General features: G+C 31.6%; 2 protein-coding genes across 2 annotated transcripts; both read left to right on the top strand.

Moving 5' to 3' along the window:
- The first annotated feature begins 9572 nt into the window (after positions 1-9572).
- Positions 9573-15381, top strand: LOC108987159 (probable GABA transporter 2). Its single transcript, XM_018960027.2, has 7 exons — positions 9573-10006; positions 10133-10363; positions 11301-11398; positions 11863-12049; positions 13960-14090; positions 14399-14635; positions 14800-15381. The coding sequence occupies exons 1-7, from the start codon at positions 9922-9924 to the stop codon at positions 15187-15189; spliced, it is 1359 nt and encodes a 452-aa protein (XP_018815572.1). The 5' UTR covers positions 9573-9921; the 3' UTR covers positions 15190-15381.
- Positions 15382-18948: 3567 nt separating this feature from the next.
- On the top strand, positions 18949-19923 carry LOC108987129. The gene has a single exon (XM_018959991.2). The coding sequence runs from the start codon at positions 19248-19250 to the stop codon at positions 19722-19724; it is 477 nt and encodes a 158-aa protein (XP_018815536.1). The 5' UTR covers positions 18949-19247; the 3' UTR covers positions 19725-19923.
- Positions 19924-20492: the final 569 nt, after the last annotated feature.

Here is a 20492-nt window from a genome sequence, read left to right as displayed (position 1 = left end):
TTAGCCGAATGATTTTGAAAGTCAAATGGAATTCTTTCGTTTCACACCCATTTCGTTCTAGGTTAGGTAGTTCGGTTCAGATAATTCGGTTCGGCCCGGCCCAGCCACATACTCTTTTCCTTTCCATGTGAACCGAACTACACATTTTGTAAATTTGTTACTAGATAATAATTATTGCACTAATTTGCTAACTGCACATTTTGTAAATTTGTTAAATATAATAGATATTTTGTAAAAATAACTGGTCTCAGAAAAGTTTTAGCAGCAATATATTTTTTATATGACTAAAAAACGTGGCAAATAAATGAATTAACTTGCATAAAAAATAACCAAACTTAATTTTTAAAAATTGATTTTATCATCCAATAGTCATTTTTGTCATCATTTTATATAAAAATCAACTCAGGTGCCCCAAGTAAAGAGATAGTGAGATGTTGATAATTAAAATAGATGTATTTATAATTTTATTTATTATGTACACTTATTTTATCAGTTTTCTTTTTAAATTTAAATTTAAATTTAAAATTTAAAATTTCATAATCTTTTCAACATATCAAATAGCTTACATGATATAACACGTCTTGTTATGTAAGTAAAAATTGATTGTATAAAAATAATATTTTGTTAAATAAAATGATGTTGAGTATTATGATTTTTCTCTAAAAAAATATCAACAACATTTTCAATGTGTCAATAGAGAAAACAGAGAAATTATATTTACAATCATAGAGTGTGTAAGCGTTGTGAACTCATTTTAAAAAAAAATGAGTAAATATGAAATCTACATAATAATAGACCATATTTTTTTTTGAAAGAAGTATAGTGAGTGGTGTATGAGGATGATTAATAGAATTTTTCATCTAACATTACTCGAGGAAAAATCTGAAACCACTAAATTCGTTGCCATCTTTGAGAAATTTTTACGAGTTTAAAAATATTGAAAATGAGACTTAAATCTTAGTCACAAGAACACCTAAAAAAGTAAACTCCCCTTCCAAAAAATAAGACTTGTACAAATCTAAGAAAATTTAGAAACAAAATATACGAGTACCCTAAAAAGTAGAAATGAAAAACACTTCAAAAGAAATATCAATGCACCAACGCCACACTACATAAAGACGAAACTAGGGGGGCCAAAATTGCATGCCTCCCCTTCCAAAAAAGAAATTTAAGGTTTATTGGGTCAATTTATTTTTAAAAAACAAATCAAACCAAAAATCTTAAGATTAAGTTGTTCCTCTGGAACTATTTAATACGACTTGACACCTCTAGAAAGACTACGTTGGCGATTTGGATTTCGTTAATCACAGCTTGATCCATGAAATATATAGCATATAGTTTGTACTTTGTAGCCTAACCAATTTTGAAGAAATAATTATATTGTGATCGGAATGATAATAGTTGTATGTGTCACGCTTCTAATCCTTAGTGCAAGTCAACATCGTAAGGGAAAAATGAAACAATCCTCAGCAGCTCAGTCTTTTATGTACCCCGCAATCAAAGCATTACAGGACATAAAACTTCACGCTCAGGAATATTTTCTCGGATATCACAAGACCAACATCATCGGACGCCCACTGATGCTTGTTTAGTTCTTAAAGATAGACCCAATCCTGTCACGAAAACAATAATGTTACAAGTAATCGTAGAGTATGCAGTATTGTGCAATAATTTTGAAAAAAAAATAAGATTTATGATTAAAAAATTATTATTTTTTCATGTAAATTCTTTATTTATTTACTTTTTTAAAATGATTACACGATACTTACATACTCACAACTGTAACTATAATTTCTCATCACCAAAAACACATCCCAGATTCCGAGTCCACCTCAATATCATAGCAGCCCTGAAAAAAAAAAAAAAAGAAAGAAAGAAAGAAAGAATAGAAAAGCATCCTCTACAGCACGAAGTAGTTTTCTAGGTATTTTCATCCGATTGTCGTTTGATTTAGGTTTCCACACAATGTGATCCAATGTCCAAACACTTGTAATTTGATTCTAGATGATATATATATATATATATATATATATAGATATATAATGGCAGAAAGGGGAAAATAAAACTAAAAATCAATCATTCGCATGCGCATCTCATAGTGTTATGGTCTTTCCTGCATCTTCCGTGTACCCCTCAATCTCAGCACATGACTCCATATCACTAGTGTACCCCATCATTAAAGTCCTAATTTCCGTCTTGTGGTTATCAGCTATTGTCATCATTAGGGTAAGGAAAGTACTAAAGTTAAATATCAACCTTGAAAGTATTTTGGTATATAAGCAAGCACTACTCATGTATTATCTATTTCATTAATCACGGGTTTGTTTTATACCTAGAGAAAAAATTATTAGATGTTTCATATCATACAATCAAGTTGATAAAATCTGAATGAGATTAATGCGAAGTAAAAATTTCATATTAAAACATCTCCCGATTACTAAAATTTCGGATTGAGATAACAAAAAATCTGGTCCAGATGAACAGTTTTTACTCATTAGAATTGAAGAATATGGTGTCGTATCATATTTTTGATACCATGACTGTTTTTTCTTCACATTTATATGCATTGTGTATGTTATAAGAGAGTATTTGTCATAGTTACCCATTTCTTCGTTTTGTATTTTCTTTTAGTTTAAAGAAATATTGCTCATAAAAAAAGCTCAATAATGGAGCTGATCATTCTCTTTAGGCACGTGCATAAAAGACCCTAAACCTTATCCGTTTGTGATATCCAACATGGCCCACCCAGGTTCATCGGGTGTAACTCTCATACGGGTTTAAACATCCCATTATCTGTCGAAACTGATCATCGAAAACATATCCTTTCTTTAATAATAGAGTTAAAGATGCTTATTTGTCATTAGAATCGAAAATTATGGGCATATGTTTATTGTAGACTTAACGAGCAAGATAAGGATAGAGGCAACTTAACACTGTGAAGAAGCAGCCTAAGCATTGACCAGTTGCAGAAGCCTGCATTAACATATTTGCACTCCGTTCTGTTCTTGTGTTAGTTTTTCCTGCCTTAGCTAATTTGCATTTGTGTGATTTAAGTAAGATGTACAGTGACTGTTTGTATGAAAATTATAGTGGTTGGAGGTGGTGTTTGAAATATATGTCGTTTTGTGTGCCAGAAATTCTAATTTGCCATCCACTGGATTAATATCGCTATTATATACAGATCTCAGGAAATAATCCATTTTTTTCTTCAAGGTGGTGTTTTTACCCTTTTTTTATACATCTTTTGTGCTGAGCTCTTGCTTTTATTATGGAATGATGTTTCAAAGCACCAAGTAATATATGTAATAAATCCTTGTGGCTAATAGTTTAGTGGAACATTTTATGTAATTCCAATTTTTTAGAACGAATCAATTGGATCTTCGTGAGATCGCCTTATGTGGTGATAGAACATGGTTTCTGTCTCTTTTTAACTTAAAACTGGACATAAAATCTTGGTAAAGCCAAGCCTATCTACACCAAACTTCAGCCAGTTGAGACAATAATCTAAATTATCTATTATTATCATTATTATTATTGTTATTATTCATTGCGTTGTTGGGCCCAAATGGTAATATTTTGATTTTTGTATGTTATATTATATGTCAATTCATATATGAATTGCTTCAAAAGTGACATTCATACAAATTTAAGAGATAATGAGACTGCTATTCCTTTAGAAAATCGATCACAAATGGCTTCAGATATTAACTTGTCTAGTGACACAAGTCTCCCTTCTCATATAAAGAGGGCAAATAACTAGGAGAGACAATATGTGACATGACCCGTTAATCCAACATAAACATGACACGATAATAACAAGTACTGGTCAAAACATGTTAATATGTTAAGACAAGATTGCTTAACGGATTGATAATGTATCAACCTGTTTTGACCCATTATAATCCATTATAATCTGTTAAGAAAATTAAAATTAAAATTATATTCTTATACCTAAAAGTAAAATTGTTAGAATTTTAATTTTGTTATTTTTATTGTTTGGATTGTAATTTTAAACTTGTAGTTAGTTTTATATATATATATATATATTTTTTATAGATATTATGATTTTAACATTTATTTAAAATTATGCTAAATTTAATATGTCAAACGGGTTAATTTCGGGTCTGCTCAATCCATTTATATAAATGGATCGAAACGGGTCATGTCGTGTTAACCTATTTCATAATATTTATTAACGGATCAAAACAAGTTGACACGACAGATCCGTTATATTAATGGGTCGTGTTAGAATTTGAGATTTTGACACGATAAGTTTAACAGGTCGAGTTAGGGTTGACTCATATAGTATAATATACATATCTTGACACGACATGAATACGACCCGTTAACATGATTTGACAACCTTACAAATAAGGACCTTTCAGCAGTGTGAGACCATTTCACTAAAATAGATAGATGTCCTTTAAATGACCCAAAAGTGAAGTGTAATTATTGTCACAAGATTTACTCGTCATCTCAAAAGACATGGTGTATCAAGTATGTTGCAGCATCTTGGTACTTGTAAGTAACATCCTCATAAAATCAGACTTACGGATCAACAAATTATGAGTCGTGAGGGGACTCTTGAGATAATTTGAAATAGTGATGTGAATTACTCAGAAAATGTACATAAGTTTGATTCGGAAAATGTACGAATGGTAATTACTGAAATGATAATTTCCAATAAGCTTCTATTTAGGATAGTAGAAGCCCAGAGATTTAGGAAGGTATGCAGATCACTTGAACCAAGGTTCCAAGTGCCATCTCGAACCATTGCAGCGAGAGACTGTATTAAACTATTTAAAATGGAGATGGAGAAGTTAAGGAAAATATTTAAGACGGTTGGGTGGGTTAGTTTAACTACTGACACATGGACGTCGATTCAAAGCTTAAATTATATGTGTATTACTGTACACTTTATTAACTGTATATGGAAACTACACAAAAGAATTATAAACTTTTGTATAATCCCTAACCACAAAGGAGAAACTATTGAAAAGTGTGTAGATTCATGTCTACAAGATTGGGGTATTGACAATATTTTTATTGTTACAGTTGACAATGTTTCCTCAAATGATGTTACCATCGAGTGTTTAAGGAAGTTCGTGGAAGGTCATTTGTTTGAATGGAAGAATATTCACATAAGGAAGAATATTCACATAAGGTGCATGTTGTGCTCATATTATGAACCTCATTGTGAATGATGGGCTACAAGATTGTGATGAATCAATCACAAGGGTGCGCAATGCGGTTAGGTATGTTAGATCATCTCTCACAATAATGGATAAATTCAAAAAGTGTATAGAGAAGGAGAAAACTGGTTGTACAAAATTGGTATGCCTTGATGTTTCTACAAGATAGAATTTGACTTAATCTAATGCTAGAAGTTGTAAAAATATTTAAAAAACCATTTTTACGATTGGAGAATGATGATAATTCTTTTTTTCGTTATTGTCGTAGTGTGAACTTGAGCCCCCCAAACTCTAGTGATTGGGAGAGAGTTAGAGTATTGATAAAATTTTTGAAGATTTTTTATGATGCTATTGTGAGACTTTTTGACTCTTTGTTTGTCAGATTTAATGCATATTTTTAGGAGTTTTGTAATATCCAATCGCATTTGTAAAAAATGAGTCAAAGTAATGATGCAGTATTGAAATGTATGACGGCAAATATGAAGATTAAGTATGACAAATATTGTGAATCAATCGAAAAGACTAATTTGGTGATATTTATTGCTATTGTTCTTGATCTAAGATGCAGATTTAGTCTTTTGCATTTTTTGTTCATAAAAATATATGGTGGTAATTTAGTCAAGAAATGATTGTAAAAGTAAAACAAAATGATGATTGACATTTATAGAGAATATAATGTTGTATATGGGAGTTTAAGTGGAGTTTCCTATTCTGAGCCACTTTCCTCAGTTGATTCTATTATGATTGATTCTAATTCTCAACAGAGTTTTTGGATTGAGTATGAGTAAGAAATTATTGATTCTAATTTGATGAACAAATCAGAGATTGATTAGTATTTAGAACATGGTTGTGAGGCACGAGTTCCGAATTTTGATATTTTGGAGTGGTGGAAGATCAATGAAGTAAAGTATCTTCACTATCTCTAAGACTAGTTGAATCACTCATTTGTACACAAAATTGGTTGAAAGATCAAATTTTCATTGTTTTCGTGCCTTCCTGGATAATATTGAAAGTTTGAGGCGAAATTGGATAATGAACTTATTTCTTATTTACATATTTATTAAAATTTTTATAATGTTTATTTTTATATAATTTAATAATCATCATGTGTTTTTTTAGAATTCGATTCAAAATCAAGCTTTACTTATATTGATGAGGAGTAATTCAAGACTTATGGTTTGCATGATGGTATGCTTTTCATTTTCACTCATTTGTTAGAGAAACTAAATTACTTTGGTATTGACTTGAATTATTTGATGTGCTATTATTGATTTGGTGTTGATTTTTTCATAATAACAGATATGGAAGAAGAGATGGGAAGTTGCTATAATTTGATACTCCTTAGTCCTCTATCAGTTTATGTTCATATTTTACAATCTAGATAATTTTTGTAATAGATGACTTTTGTATATTTTGTTATTAGTTTTTGTACAGATTTAACCTGTATTATGTTGAAAAGAAAACCAATAACAATTATCTTTCCCATTGTGAAATGTAGTAGGCAGACATAATTTAAATAAATAAATAAATAAAAGCCTAGATGTTGAAGTGAGTTGAGTTGAGATAATAAAATATTATTAGAATATTATTTTTTAATATTATTATTATTTTGAAATTTGAAAAAGTTGAATTGTTTATTATATTTTGTGTTGAAATTTAAAAAAGTTGTAATGATGAATTGAGATAAGTTGAGAGTAGTTAACTAACCAAACGAAGCCTAATGTTCTTATCCGTTGTTGATATCACAAGACATACTTAAAGATTTTTAACGGAATATATGTTGAACTCATTGATCACTAGCATTCAGAAGCGAAGCCAACGTGGAATGCCTTTCTCCAAAACAAAAAATGCTCCACTTCCCCTGCGCTTGCAAATTCAAAATAATAATAATAATAAATAAAAAAACACAGCAATTCAAAGATAACATGATACCCCGTAAAAATGGAACTGAAGTGTAGAAATTTTAGGAATTAATAAGCAAGGCAAGTTAATAAGAAATTTTCAATTAGATAATAAAATAATAATAATTAAAAGATAATTAATGAATACTCTCCTTAGGATGCCTATATGGTGGCATGACACCCAATAAATCGTAGAGGTTTGTCTTCCTAGTGATCATCAATTACCATAATGTTTGTCCAACCTCTAGTCCGCAGGCGAGTAAACCGAACTTGGATTGACCTCAACTCCGTCCCCTCCATCAAGATTTAAAAAATAAGTGATCATTAATTAATCAATGCACCTCACTTCTCCAATTAAGTGATCATTAATCAGTGATTATGGTAAGCGCTGCACACTTCTTTTAAAATAAAACAAAATTTATTATTATAAAAATATGTGAATTTTAGATTTGTCTATTCTTTTTAAAAATATATAAAATTTATAATTTTTAAAATTGTAAATATCATTTATACTCGTTGTCAAACACTCCTTGGATACAAAAAATATTTTATCTTATTTTATTTAATTATTATAATTTTTTCAAATTTTTAATTAAAATATAATAAACTATTTAACTTTTTTAAATTATAAAATAATAATAATAATATATAATATTTTAATAATATTTTATTTAACTTTTTATTTTCATTCCATCATGTCAGTGTTTAAAATTATCTGAACAAATTTTAAATAGATTTTTAATATTCAGATTTTATTTGAATGTTGAACTGAATTAAGTTGAGTTGATATGAAAATTAAAAGTTAAATAAAATATTGTTAAAATATTATTTTTTAATAATATTATTATTTTAAAATTTAAAAAATAAATTATTTATTTTATTTTATTTTATAATTAAAAAAATTATAATAATTAAATAAAATGAATTACGAGGATTTAGCTACAAACCGGCCACCAGTTTCTTTAATCATTGCCTGTGTTTGTTCCTTTTATCCAAAGGAGAAAGGAGAAAACCACACGCACACGTTATTCAAAGCTATAGCCTATTGGTGAAAGGGAGTGGAGGACACGCTGTGTACAGCGAAACGGCATAAAAGTGATCGTCCTGCCGATTCCTACGGAACTCAAAACAAAGTTACAAAGCAACCTTTTATGCGTAGATATTTGAGTTTAAATAAAAAAAATAAAAATGACAAGGATAGCACACACTTACAGAGGATCCTCCCAATAAGGTCATTTATTTATTTTTAAAATTTTTTTTCATATATTTTTTTATATCTTAAATATTTTAAAAAGAAAAATCTGTAATATCAGTAAAAAATTCCTTCTTAATCACTAAGTAAAAATGAAAAAAATTGAATTGAAAAAATGTCTTGAAACTACTTTTTGGTGGCTCAAATATTTTTTAAATAATAAATTATACATTGGTGTGTATGATATATGAATGATAAGTAATAATTAAGAATTAATCTAACCCATGCTGACTTATGATATTTTAGTAAAGTTAGTAATTAAGAACTTAAATCCCTATAATTTTTTTATGTGAATTTGAAAATTCTATATGAAAGAGATAAGCAGTTTTACAAAGTATTTTATGCTGTCTAACAAACACACATGTATAAATAATAAATGGTATAAAACTATCTTATATGTGTTGATCTTGAGAAGGAAAATGATGAAGCTATAATTTTTTTTAACTATGTTTTAAATCAAATGTAATTATGTAAAATTAAAATTATTTTTAATGAAGTTTCACAATTACAATGATTTAAAATGAGTTGTGAAATAACTTTTAAAAAAATTGGAAGGAAAATACTGTCCTTTATATTTAAATATTAAATTCCTTATATTGTTAATAGTTTAATGAAAAAAAAATCATGGATAATCTTGTAACTTTTGGTTTTATAAAAAAAAATTTTCTTACCATCCTCTTGACCACCTTTTCCTGTCGCTATGCTATCATCTTGTTTAAACGTTGAAATGAGATAAAATAATATAAGAATAATAATAAAATAAAATAAAATAAAATATTTTATAAAATAAGAGAAAAAAATTGAATCAAAATATTATAAAATTATAATATTGTTATAATTTTTTTAAATTTAAAAAAGTTAAATTATTTTTTAAATTTTATTTAAAAATTTTAAAAATTATAATAATTAAATAATTATTAGATGAAGAAAGTTAAAAATTTAAAATTATCAAATATTTATATTTAAATAATATTTGAAAAAAAATGAAAAGAAATGATTAATCTCAACATTCAAAGGAGCGTAAACAATAAATTATAAATAAATTTTTAATAATTTAATATGAACGCAGATGGCAAAATGGCCGGACGGTTTATAGCAATTTCCTTGGATGAAAATGTCAAAAGCATTCCTTTTAGTTTCTCGAGCCCACTGGTCACTCTAACAAATCCATAAATATATATTTTATTATCTGTAATCTATATATTCCTATATCTCTAATGTTGTCTACTTCATAGTTGACGAAGAACCTCCTAATTAAATAGCTATTGTTCTCCCAAGTCTCCAGCTCAATTATCTCGTTTTATATGCAAATATCGAATGCGATGCTTTAGGATTTGTATCTTTTTCTATATTCTATACATAGTCGCGATCGGCAGAGCACAAATTACCCCACGGTGCATTTTAGCTTTGTTTCGACGCATCCTATGAACCCCCCACCTGTTCCAACACCCTGTATCTCCTCCTCCGTCTTAAAACTAACGTGCTGATCTCTTGACTGAGACCGCCATACCATATCTTGCGCCCCCGCCCTCTCCCTCCTCCTCTCTCGCATATATATATATATATACACCAATATATGGGTGAACGTCCACGAGTTGACCCATTCCCCGAGAACAGCCGGGAGGAAGATGCCGGAGCCGTTTTCGTCCTCCAATCAAAAGGTGTCACGTCCGGCCTCCTCCGCCGGGAGCAATCTCTGTAACAGTGTATTATATATAAAGGGTTTTCTCCGACATTTTCTAGGCCATATATATGTAAATGAAATAGATTCTGGATTTTTCTTATAGGACAATGGTGGCACGCGGGTTTTCATCTGACGACGGCGATCGTGGGGCCGACGATACTGGCGCTGCCGTTCGTGTTCAGAGGGTTAGGGTGGGGCCTAGGGTTCTTCTGCCTGACGGTAATGGGAGTCGTGACTTTTTACTCATACTACCTCATGACGAAGGTGCTCCAACACTGTGAGAAAGAAGGTCGCCGACACATCCGATTCCGAGAGCTCGCCGCAGACGTGTTAGGTAAATCAACACCGCACCAAAACTCTTTTGCTCCCGTCTAAAATATCGTAAACGTTTTCTTTCCAGTTTTAAAAAGTCTTTTTTTTCTCCTTCACTTGCTGCGAAAAAGTTGCGTTTACGTTTATATAATATGATCACGGATCACAGCAACTGAGCAACATTCCCGAACGATTCGGAATTTTAAACAAATTTTCGTATTTTGATTAATTCTTTTTCGGGAAATTAATAAAGCAATGTGATAATGACTAGAAAATATCAAGGAGTGTGGTGTACCACTGCACGTGGTGTAATCTTAATGATATCATTAATAGCCATATTCGTAAGATATTTGTTTTTTTTTTTTTTAGTAATATTATGTAAAATTGTAGAATGTTTAAATTTCATACGGTTGTTTAAAAAAAAAAAAAAATTTATTATTAAAAAATTAATTTTTTTTAAGTAAATTTTATATTTATTTATTTTTTTAAAATAACTGTACGGTATTTACACAATCACGATTCACGATTACAAGTATTAATTTTTTTTTTTTATTTTTGCTATTCCTTTTCGTTGTGTCATTTTATTAAAAATATTAAAAAATTAAAATGTTATACGAAAGAGTAATAAATAAGTGGCATGGACGTGTACATACTCGATATATACCGTTTGAAAGGTATTGATTTTTATTTTTCAAGTAGTTTACACGTATTCATATAATTATATATGCTGATTTATTTTAAAATTTAAATTAAAAAAAAGACTGATAAATGAAATTGTTATTCAATATTAATAATGTTATGCGTAAAATTATACATACGTGTATATGTGGGGAGGTGAACTCATCTTTGAGGTTAGATGTTTTAAAAGGATCAATATCGTATAGATCTGAGTACGTAGTTAAAAGAAAATAACAAGAAAAAAGTGATTTATAACTGTGTGCGCGCGCTTTCTTAAACAGGCTCGGGATGGATGTTTTATTTTGTAATATTCATTCAGACGGCTATCAACACTGGAATTGGAATAGGAGCAATTCTACTTGCAGCAGAATGCCTTGAAGTATGGTTTTTTTTTTTTTTTTTTTTTTTTTTTTTTTTAATTTCTACCATTTTTTATCTGATTATTCACAATAATAAGTTGTGAAAAAGAATCATGATTTGGAGTTGGTACGGGACAAGTGATGCTATGATCCGTAATCAACACACAAATATTCAACAATAAAAACATAATACCATCAATATATATATATATATATAATGGATAAATGCTCAATTCAGTCATGATCTCGATCCTCAAATTTTCAACATCGGTTGGAATACTTATGGTCCCACAAGGACTGTTGCTACTTAATTTTCTTCTTCTATTGAATGATTACATATTGGAACAAATTAATTAAAGATGTAATTTTGATCTAAAATGCTACTCTTTTTCTTTTCATTTTGGTATTAATTTCTATTAACATTTTTACATTTTTCCTGTGTTTGTCTCTCTCTCTCTCTATCTCTTTTAATGGGCCGTCAAAGATCGTCTATTCGAACCTTGTTCCTAACGGGTCCCTGAAATTGTACGAATTCATAGCCATGGTGACGCTTGCAATGATAGTTCTCTCACAACTTCCAACCTTTCACTCTCTCAGACACATCAACCTGGGTTCGCTTCTTCTTAGCTTGGGCTACACTTCCCTTGTGGTTGCTGCTTGTATTTATGCAGGTACGTAATAATCAAACTAACCATGGTATTATATATGGAGAAAGCTTATCATTAAAAAATGGACTTTTAAAACTTTAATCATACTTATGGCTCTTGGAATGATATAATCTAACAGTATAAATGCATGCATATACACTCGTAAAAAAGTGGACTCTACTAATAAATAATAATTTTTTATAGTAGGATTCATTTTTTTTATAAATACTTGCATGAGACTTGTCTATTTAAAACTTTAACAAATAATTTCTCATATATATATATATGTGTGTGAACAAGATCATACGACAGATGCAATATTTATCAAAAGAAAAATGATTTGTATAATTTTAAAATGTACAGTATTTATGTACTTAATTTAAAAAAAGTAAGTAAATTTGGACCTATGTGAAAAAATCAACTTTTTAATAGTTTATCTCTACTATTTTTCAAATGAAGTGGGTGAGCTTGCACACTTTTAGAACTTCATAATTATTAAAAATAACACATGCGAAATCATCCATGCATCATGCTTATGTCATCCTATCATTAACATGGAATTGCAAATCTTTCCATTATAAATCTGAGCAAGATCAGAGTAATAACCAGGATTTTGAATTTCGTACCATACCAGCCGGCTCGTATGGTCGAAATATACCATTTCTGTGGTGTAGCCGGTACATTAAATGATATAATTTCGTACCGATCAGAATTTTGACTGTTTTGGCCATTATTGGCCGATATTTAAGCCTTTACTTTTTTTTTTCATTCCTTCAAATTGTAAACTCATTTTTTGACCTCTCAATTCAAACTAGATTATTTATAATTTATATTTATATATATAATTTATTTATATATAGATTATTATTTTGGAAGATAATTTATATATATAATTTATTCATATATAGACTATTTCGAATAGGGCTGATACCCGCGTGGTGCGGGGCGGGGGGTACCCTTCCCCACACCCCGCCCCGCCCCGCACCATGCGGGGGTGGGGTTTTTTCACCCGCCCCCCGACACCGGCCAGGGTGCAGGGGAAAAAACCCAATCCACCTCGCCCCGCCCCTCGCCTAGGCCAACACAACGGGTCTAAAAAAAAATTTTTTGGTCCAAAATTATTTTTTTAGACCTAAATTATAATATAATTTAAATTTATAAATACAAAAAGAACTTAAACTCATTAGAGTTATATTTTGAATTGTCTTGGTCTCCTAGGCCCTACTAAATCCCACATTATTTAAGGATAACTATTGTATTGCCTTAACCTTCTATATAAAGGTTGGCCTAGAAGGCCAAGGCAATCTAATGATTTGAATACAATTTCAAGATTTTAATAAATTGTATATATATATCGAGTGGAGTGGGGGGCGGGGTGGGGCCCCGCTGGGGTCATCCCACCCCAGCCCCCGCTAGGCCTTCTCCATGCTGGACGGGGCAAACGAGGTAGAGGGGTATGGGACCCCGCTACCCACCTCTAATTCTGAAACGGCATTCGAAATGGTACCGGTACCAAAATATCTCATTTCAATGCCTTGACCGAAACGGTCACTAGTACGATATTCAAAACATTGGCAATAACTCGAAAGTTTGAAACCTTTGCGCAGTGTACTTACTTTTACCAATAGGGTCGTGCAAAACGAGCTTTTTGACTTAGTAGCTTGTGACTTTCCAAAAGAAAAATATTCACAAATTAATGTAGTTTAATGTGATATGTTAGATTGTAAAATTACTTTTATTATAAAATAAATCTAACGGATTTCGTCAAATTGTAAAATTATTTTTATTATAAAATAAATCTAACAGATTTCATGAAGTTACATCAATTTATAGATTTATTTTATATAATCTTTTTGTGTCTGTAGTACTTCGCAGTAGGTATCTCTCATTTTGTTCTGGTTATTAAACAAGTTCCAATATCTGTCGGTCTGCAGGTACCTCAAAAAATGCCCCTGCAAGGGAATACTCCTTGGAAACTTCGAAGTTACATAGAGTTTTCAATGCCTTTACTTCCATATCCATTATAGCTGCCATTTTTGGGAATGGGATACTACCCGAGATACAAGTAATTACAGCTTCTGAATAGAAGTTTTGTGGTTTCTTTGGAGCTTTAGTTGTAAGATTCAAAACTTTATTCTGCATAGGCTATGTTGCACCTTGAACTAGGGGACAATTGGGCTGGCACTGCACGATCGATCTGGTTGATTTAAATGCATAATCTCACATGCTGGGAATGCAGGTGTTGATTCATGCCTAAAATGGTATATAATAGTGAAGTAGGTTGTCCAGATGATATGAACAATGGAAGAAATAGAGTCAGGCAGTGGGTTGCCAGTGCCTTTTTATTCTAATTATGCCACACCATCAATGCAGGCAACTCTTGCTCCACCTACCACTGGGAAGATGGTAAAAGGTCTTTTGATGTGCTACAGCGTAATTTTCATTACATTCTACTCGGCTGCAGTGTCTGGATATTGGGTGTTTGGAAACAAAGCTAGCTCGAATATTCTCAAGAGCCTGCTGCCGGATGAAGGACCTTCCTTGGCTCCAACATGGGTTCTTGGCCTTGCTGTCATCTTTGTTCTCCTTCAGCTCCTTGCCATTGGCCTCGTAAGCTTGCACATGACATAACAATTAATATTTTCAGATATATTTTTCTTTTTAATTTGTCTAGTTACTGAATCCCAAATTCACTCTACATTTCTTAAGCTATATTTCTTAGTTCATACAATGTTTCAGGTCGTATTGAGGTAAATTTCTCCAATGTAATACAGGTTTATTCCCAAGTTGCTTATGAGATCATGGAGAAAAAATCAGCTGACGTGAAACAAGGGATGTTTTCAAGAAGGAATCTTATTCCTCGGCTAATTCTTCGGACGCTATACATGATATTTTGTGGGTTTTTTGCAGCAATGCTTCCCTTCTTTGGAGACATTAATGCTGTAGTAGGAGCAATTGGCTTCATTCCTCTGGATTTCGTCCTCCCAATGCTTCTATACAACATGACGTACAAGCCTCCACGAACCTCCCTCACCTATTTGATCAATGTCTCTATTATGATCATCTTCACAGGCACAGGAATCATGGGCGCGTTCTCTTCTGTAAGACAACTGGTGGTTGATGCCAACAAGTTTAAGCTCTTTAGCAGTGAAGTGGTCGGTTAAGCTCATAATAAATCACCCCCTTGGCTGAAGAACCATACCATTTTAGCCTGTTGGAATTTGAACTAAGGTTTCACACTTCTTTTTTCGGTTATAATCTGTAACATGAGAAGGCACTGCAAAAACATGTGCCCGGACATATGCCTAATTATATTTTTGTACTTATATAATTATAGGAGTTTTCGAGTTTGCAAATTGCTTTTGCTGATCATGCCAATTGATTTGACCCTCAACCTCTCCCAAGTCAGCTCCAATTAATCCTGTCCCTCGGCTCAGATAGTCCGAAAACTGGACGTGTCGGTTCTTCTCTGCAGGCATATTAATGGCTGCTGCTATCGAGTAAATGTCATGCAGTACAATATTAGTAATTACATTAAGAAAGGGCAAGCATTGTCTGCTCACAATAATGCACGAGTTGTATATTTCTCAATCTCAGCAGTAAATCCATTTCCATATCCTCCATTGGCTGCTAGAGATCATGCATCGATACAATGCAACATTTGCCTTCTAGCTAGAAGTGGCCGCCAGTGTTATTTAGATTAGGGCCAAAAGATATAATTGAGGAAAGGGGCCGGCGGGGAAATACATGTCGGATTGATAGATATATAAAAGGATTTCTGATCTCTAAATTAACAGAAGTTGATATATTTATTCTCAGCGACAAAGACATATTCCAAAGCAAACAAGTCTAGTGGCTGAGGCTAACCTTCCTGTCAATTAGAATATAGCTAGCAAGGTACATTGGATACGAGCATAATTTCTGATATCTATCTTATAAACTGAAGTAGGAATATTCTCATCCGAAAATGACATACATACATATATATACCAATGCAAACAAGTCTAGTGGCTGAGGCTATCCTTCCCGTCAATTAGAATAGAGAATGGGAATTAGTGTGTATGTGGTCCTGATGAGGTGGTCCAGTTGTTTTATTACTCGAAAATCGTGAAGTTTACTCTTCCGATCGAGATACCAGTATGCATGCATGCATGCATGGGCGGGGACTTTTGTAGTGTGTTTTGGTATTTGATCGCATGATTTCAAACTGAGTTATTTATTAAATGATGATGTGATATGCCTTAAGCTTCTGAGATCAATTTGGAATTAAACTAATTCGAGTTGGGTAAGTACGTACCCCTCAATTAAACTATATAGTTAATTTCTTTATTTCCGATCGAGTATTATGCATGCAAAATCATGTAGAGCTAGCCAATATGGCCCATTGGTGTCTATATATGGTGTTGGATTTTCTAACTCTCAGTTGGCGTCTTTAGTGACCATGATCACATGCCAACGTCGTTTCCGTTGTTCCATTGTCGATCGTGAATCTCACATTCATTTAATATATTTATCTTCTATAATCTGTCCGTACTAAGACTAATTTTCTTCAATCCTTGAACATCTTTGATTACTGTAAGAGCATCACCTTCATGAACAGTATTTTGTATCCCAATTTCCAGACAGACCTTTCCAAAGCTAGAACTTCAGCCACAACGGGATTATTCACAAAAGTTTTTTAGCATGCACAAAGTTATAACTTTTAACATTTAAAAAAATAAATAGATATACAAACGATAACTTTGAACAGTATTCTTGATGGGCTATCTAACATTATTCTTTTCCAATGAGATAAAAGATATGGGACTTGTACATATTTTTATTAACCCAATAAAGCATAAACTTGATAGTTTTCGAAATGTTGTAGAAAAAAAAAAAAATTCTCATTAGTTATTATTCATTATTTTACATCCCACTTCTTATAAAAAAATAAAAATTATCAGATATGAAATGTAATAATAAATAATAACTGATATATAACAAATTATAAAAAAAATCCTAACTGGCTGCTGACGAGGGCAAGGAATGTACGGACAATCTTTTCTTATTTGGGTAGTGTTACGTCCACCACTCCCAGTTACCGATAGGAGCTATCGTTAGATATAATTGTTCTTCTTTCTTTTGTTGTCTTTTTTTATATGTATTTTTTTATACTTTTAAATATATTTTTTTTAAATATAAAAAAATTACAATATTATTAAAAAATTATTTTCTTAATCACTAAGTAAAAAGAAGAATTAAAAAATTTCAACAGTAACATCGAGCTGTAAGAATCAGTGGTGAGAATATCATTTTCCTTATTCCCGCTAATTATTTTCATGTATTTCCCAGCTGGAGCTCGGAGCCGGACGCTTAGCCTTTTCTTAGCTTCTCACGTACGAACCTGAGCTCATTTTACGTGACTCGTAGAAAGGACGTTAATTAAAATAAGGGAAATAATTTGTATAAATTTAAATATACAAATTTTATGTAAGTCATTGTAAAATAATAGATTCACTTAAAAAAAAATATTCTTTATTAATATTTTTTAATAAGATTCACTTTATTAATAAGATTCACATAATTTCTATGTGAGACTTTTCCTCGCATTAATAAAGCACGTAGCCCCTAGCGAGGACACGTATAAAATACAAAAGCGTAGATCATGGAAGAGCTAGGAAATTAAAGCTGTGATTTATATTCTCATATTATATTTTATTTTCTTATATAAAATAAGAAAAGGATAATTTGGTGCCAGCACTCATGATCTAATATCTTCCACTTCCAGATAGATCTTTGCATAAAATCATGTGACTCACCAACAGATATTAAAAAAGAAATACAAGTTGCATGCATCCGTGTCTCATGTCAGAGAGACTCATTAATCTCATAAAGGCCTGCGGGTCCATAAAAAGATTTGGAAATATTATCTTATCAATATATATAGCTTTTTATTATTTTTATTATTAATTAAGAAACCATATGCACACTACTACGTAGGAACTACATGGTAATTGTTCATCCACTAATGCCATCCGATGATCATGCACGTCCATTTTATTATGAGTTTGCTCATATATATATATATATACACATACATATTCTATATATTCTTTCAGTTGAGATATTTTCTAATTTTTTGAACTAATTATCGGATCACGATTTTAATTTTTATAATGAAAGATACATATAACATTAAATACTTATATACAAATTCAAAAAATATTAAATGATATAGTATAAAAATAAATTTACAAAATAACGTAATTTAATATTATACGTTAAATTCTAAAATTATCTTTTTATATTACAATTATTTATCCACTAATAAAATAGAACTTATCTACTAACATTTTTCTATCAGAAGCTAGTTCCAATGATTAATTTCAAATTAATTAATGTCGACCAACGGCTTTCTACCTTGACAACCTTAACTAAACCCCGTAAATGGGAGAGTTAATGCTTTTTGGTATAACAAGATTATAGCCTACGCATCAAATTGATTGTTTTTTTTTTTGGCTTTTTCTTTCATGAGAATTAAGGTTAGTTTGGATAGAATATTTTACTATTATTTATTATTATTTTTATTTATTATTATTATTATTATTTTTTTTATAATTATTTATAAAATATGATCACCTCGCTCTTCAAATACAATCTAATCATCCGGCCCAACTCTTGCGTATGATCTTTTATACGTTTTACTTACTTCTATTTTTTTTTTGGGAGCCAGCTTTTAGTGGTTAATTTTCATCAAATACTCATCAATATATATATATATATATAGAATTTTCATATATATATATATATGATGATTACAAAGGGTCCTTTCTTCTCACCCAAACCAGCGTTTGGTTTGGTCAAGGTCAAAAGGCTATAGTATCTCCGATATTTATTTTTGTGGAACTGACTATTAGAATAAGAAGTAGAGTCATCTACGCGCAACCATCTGTCCCAATAAATGAAGGCTTAAGAAATGAAAAGCTGTCACACGGAAACACAGAATTTGATGGTTCACATGTGGAGGGCGTGAACGCTGTAACTCAGGCGGCTCCATTTCTATTTTAATTAGGCCTAAAAGTCCTAACCAACGCCATTGAAGCTTCACCAACCCTTTGAAAAGGAAGAACACTTCCCCCATCGATCTCAAATCCGATCCTCTACCCTTGAATCTTCTTGCTAACACCCTCTCTCTCTCTCTCTCTCTCTCCGTACACTTGTCTGTGTGACTAGCAAGGAAGGAATGGAAAAATCTCGAGAACATAAAGAGAAACAACATGACAAACCCAAGTCCCTTGTATGGGATTGTGGCAGCAGTCTCTACGACTCATTTGAGCTCAACTCCTTCAAACGCCAGCTTGACTCGGCCATATCCTGCAGGACCATGTCCATGCCGCATTTACCCGATCGACGAGCGCCTCCTAAACCTCAGCCACCGCCTTCCGTACCCAAGAAATCCTCGAAGATCTCTCGCTCGCTACAAAAGCTTCTGAGGTCTGTGTTCAAGCCAAAACCAACTTCTACTTCTGTACTTAACGTTCAAAATCAGTCCAAGGAAGGGACGTTTTATGTTGTGTACGACAAGTCCGGGGCTCTTAACACGATACCGGAGGTTCCGGAGTTAGATTTTAGCGGAATTTCTCCTGAGATCGGTTCTTTGGTAGGGAAGTCAACCTCAGAGCGGTTTACAGCCACTTCTATTGGTATTTCATGTTCTTAACAGCTCTTAAAAGAATACATGATATATGCATGTGACTGCAGACATTTTATCATTTTTATTTGTATATATAGCATGAGTTTTCTTTGTTAATACTAAAAAAACATATATGTATGACCGAATGATCAGGATGTACTGATCTTTTCGTTCAGACCTTGTTAATTAATTGATATGATGCGTTGTTTAGGGTTTTAAACTTTGACAATTCATTTTGTCTCAACTCTGAATTTATTCAAGTTTCAACCATCGATCTCAGGTCAGGATTTCGGTTAATTATATATGTGTAATCTGTTCTAAAAAAAAAAAATATTTTGTCTCTGATCTTAGCCATCAAGAATTGCCTAATTTTCACACGAAGCCAAAGAAATTACTAAATGGTGATCATAGCTAGCTAGAAACTTTATAAATTTGATTGATGATTAATATAGAGAATAAATCAGCATGGTTACTGTCAGGAATAGACCAGTTATCAAAGGCTAAGTTGGAGTAAATAATAGCGGAAGCAAAACAAAAATAAAGGAAATAACAACAAACACACAAAGAACACCAAGATTTAAGTGGTTCAGCTCAATGTGAGCCTACGTGTACTAGCGGCGCCGATCTCAATGATTTCACGATTAACAAATGATGGAGTACAAAGATTGATTACATAATCCTCTTTCCAAAGTCATGTCAAAACACTCTTAGAAATATCACAAAGAGGACCTCTCTTTTCAACTACAAAAGTCGGTAGCTTTAAAAGGTTCAAAAGTCATAAATGAATGTTGAAAC

This window comes from Juglans regia, chromosome 2 (assembly GCF_001411555.2).
Source record: "Juglans regia cultivar Chandler chromosome 2, Walnut 2.0, whole genome shotgun sequence".
In the NCBI taxonomy this organism is placed as follows: Eukaryota; Viridiplantae; Streptophyta; class Magnoliopsida; order Fagales; family Juglandaceae; genus Juglans; species Juglans regia.
This window is presented reverse-complemented; position numbering and strand designations above follow the sequence as displayed.

Bases quoted from the DNA above. Each gene is read 5' to 3' on its own strand.
- LOC108987129 (XM_018959991.2), top strand. From the start codon at position 19,248: ATGGAAAAATCTCGAGAACATAAAGAGAAACAACATGACAAACCCAAG.
- LOC108987159 (XM_018960027.2), top strand. From the start codon at position 9,922: ATGGGTGAACGTCCACGAGTTGACCCATTCCCCGAGAACAGCCGGGAG. The intron at 11,399-11,862 runs GTATGGTTTTTT...GGGCCGTCAAAG, and splicing joins TTGCAGCAGAATGCCTTGAA to ATCGTCTATTCGAACCTTGT. The intron at 14,091-14,398 runs GTAATTACAGCT...CCATCAATGCAG, and splicing joins GGATACTACCCGAGATACAA to GCAACTCTTGCTCCACCTAC.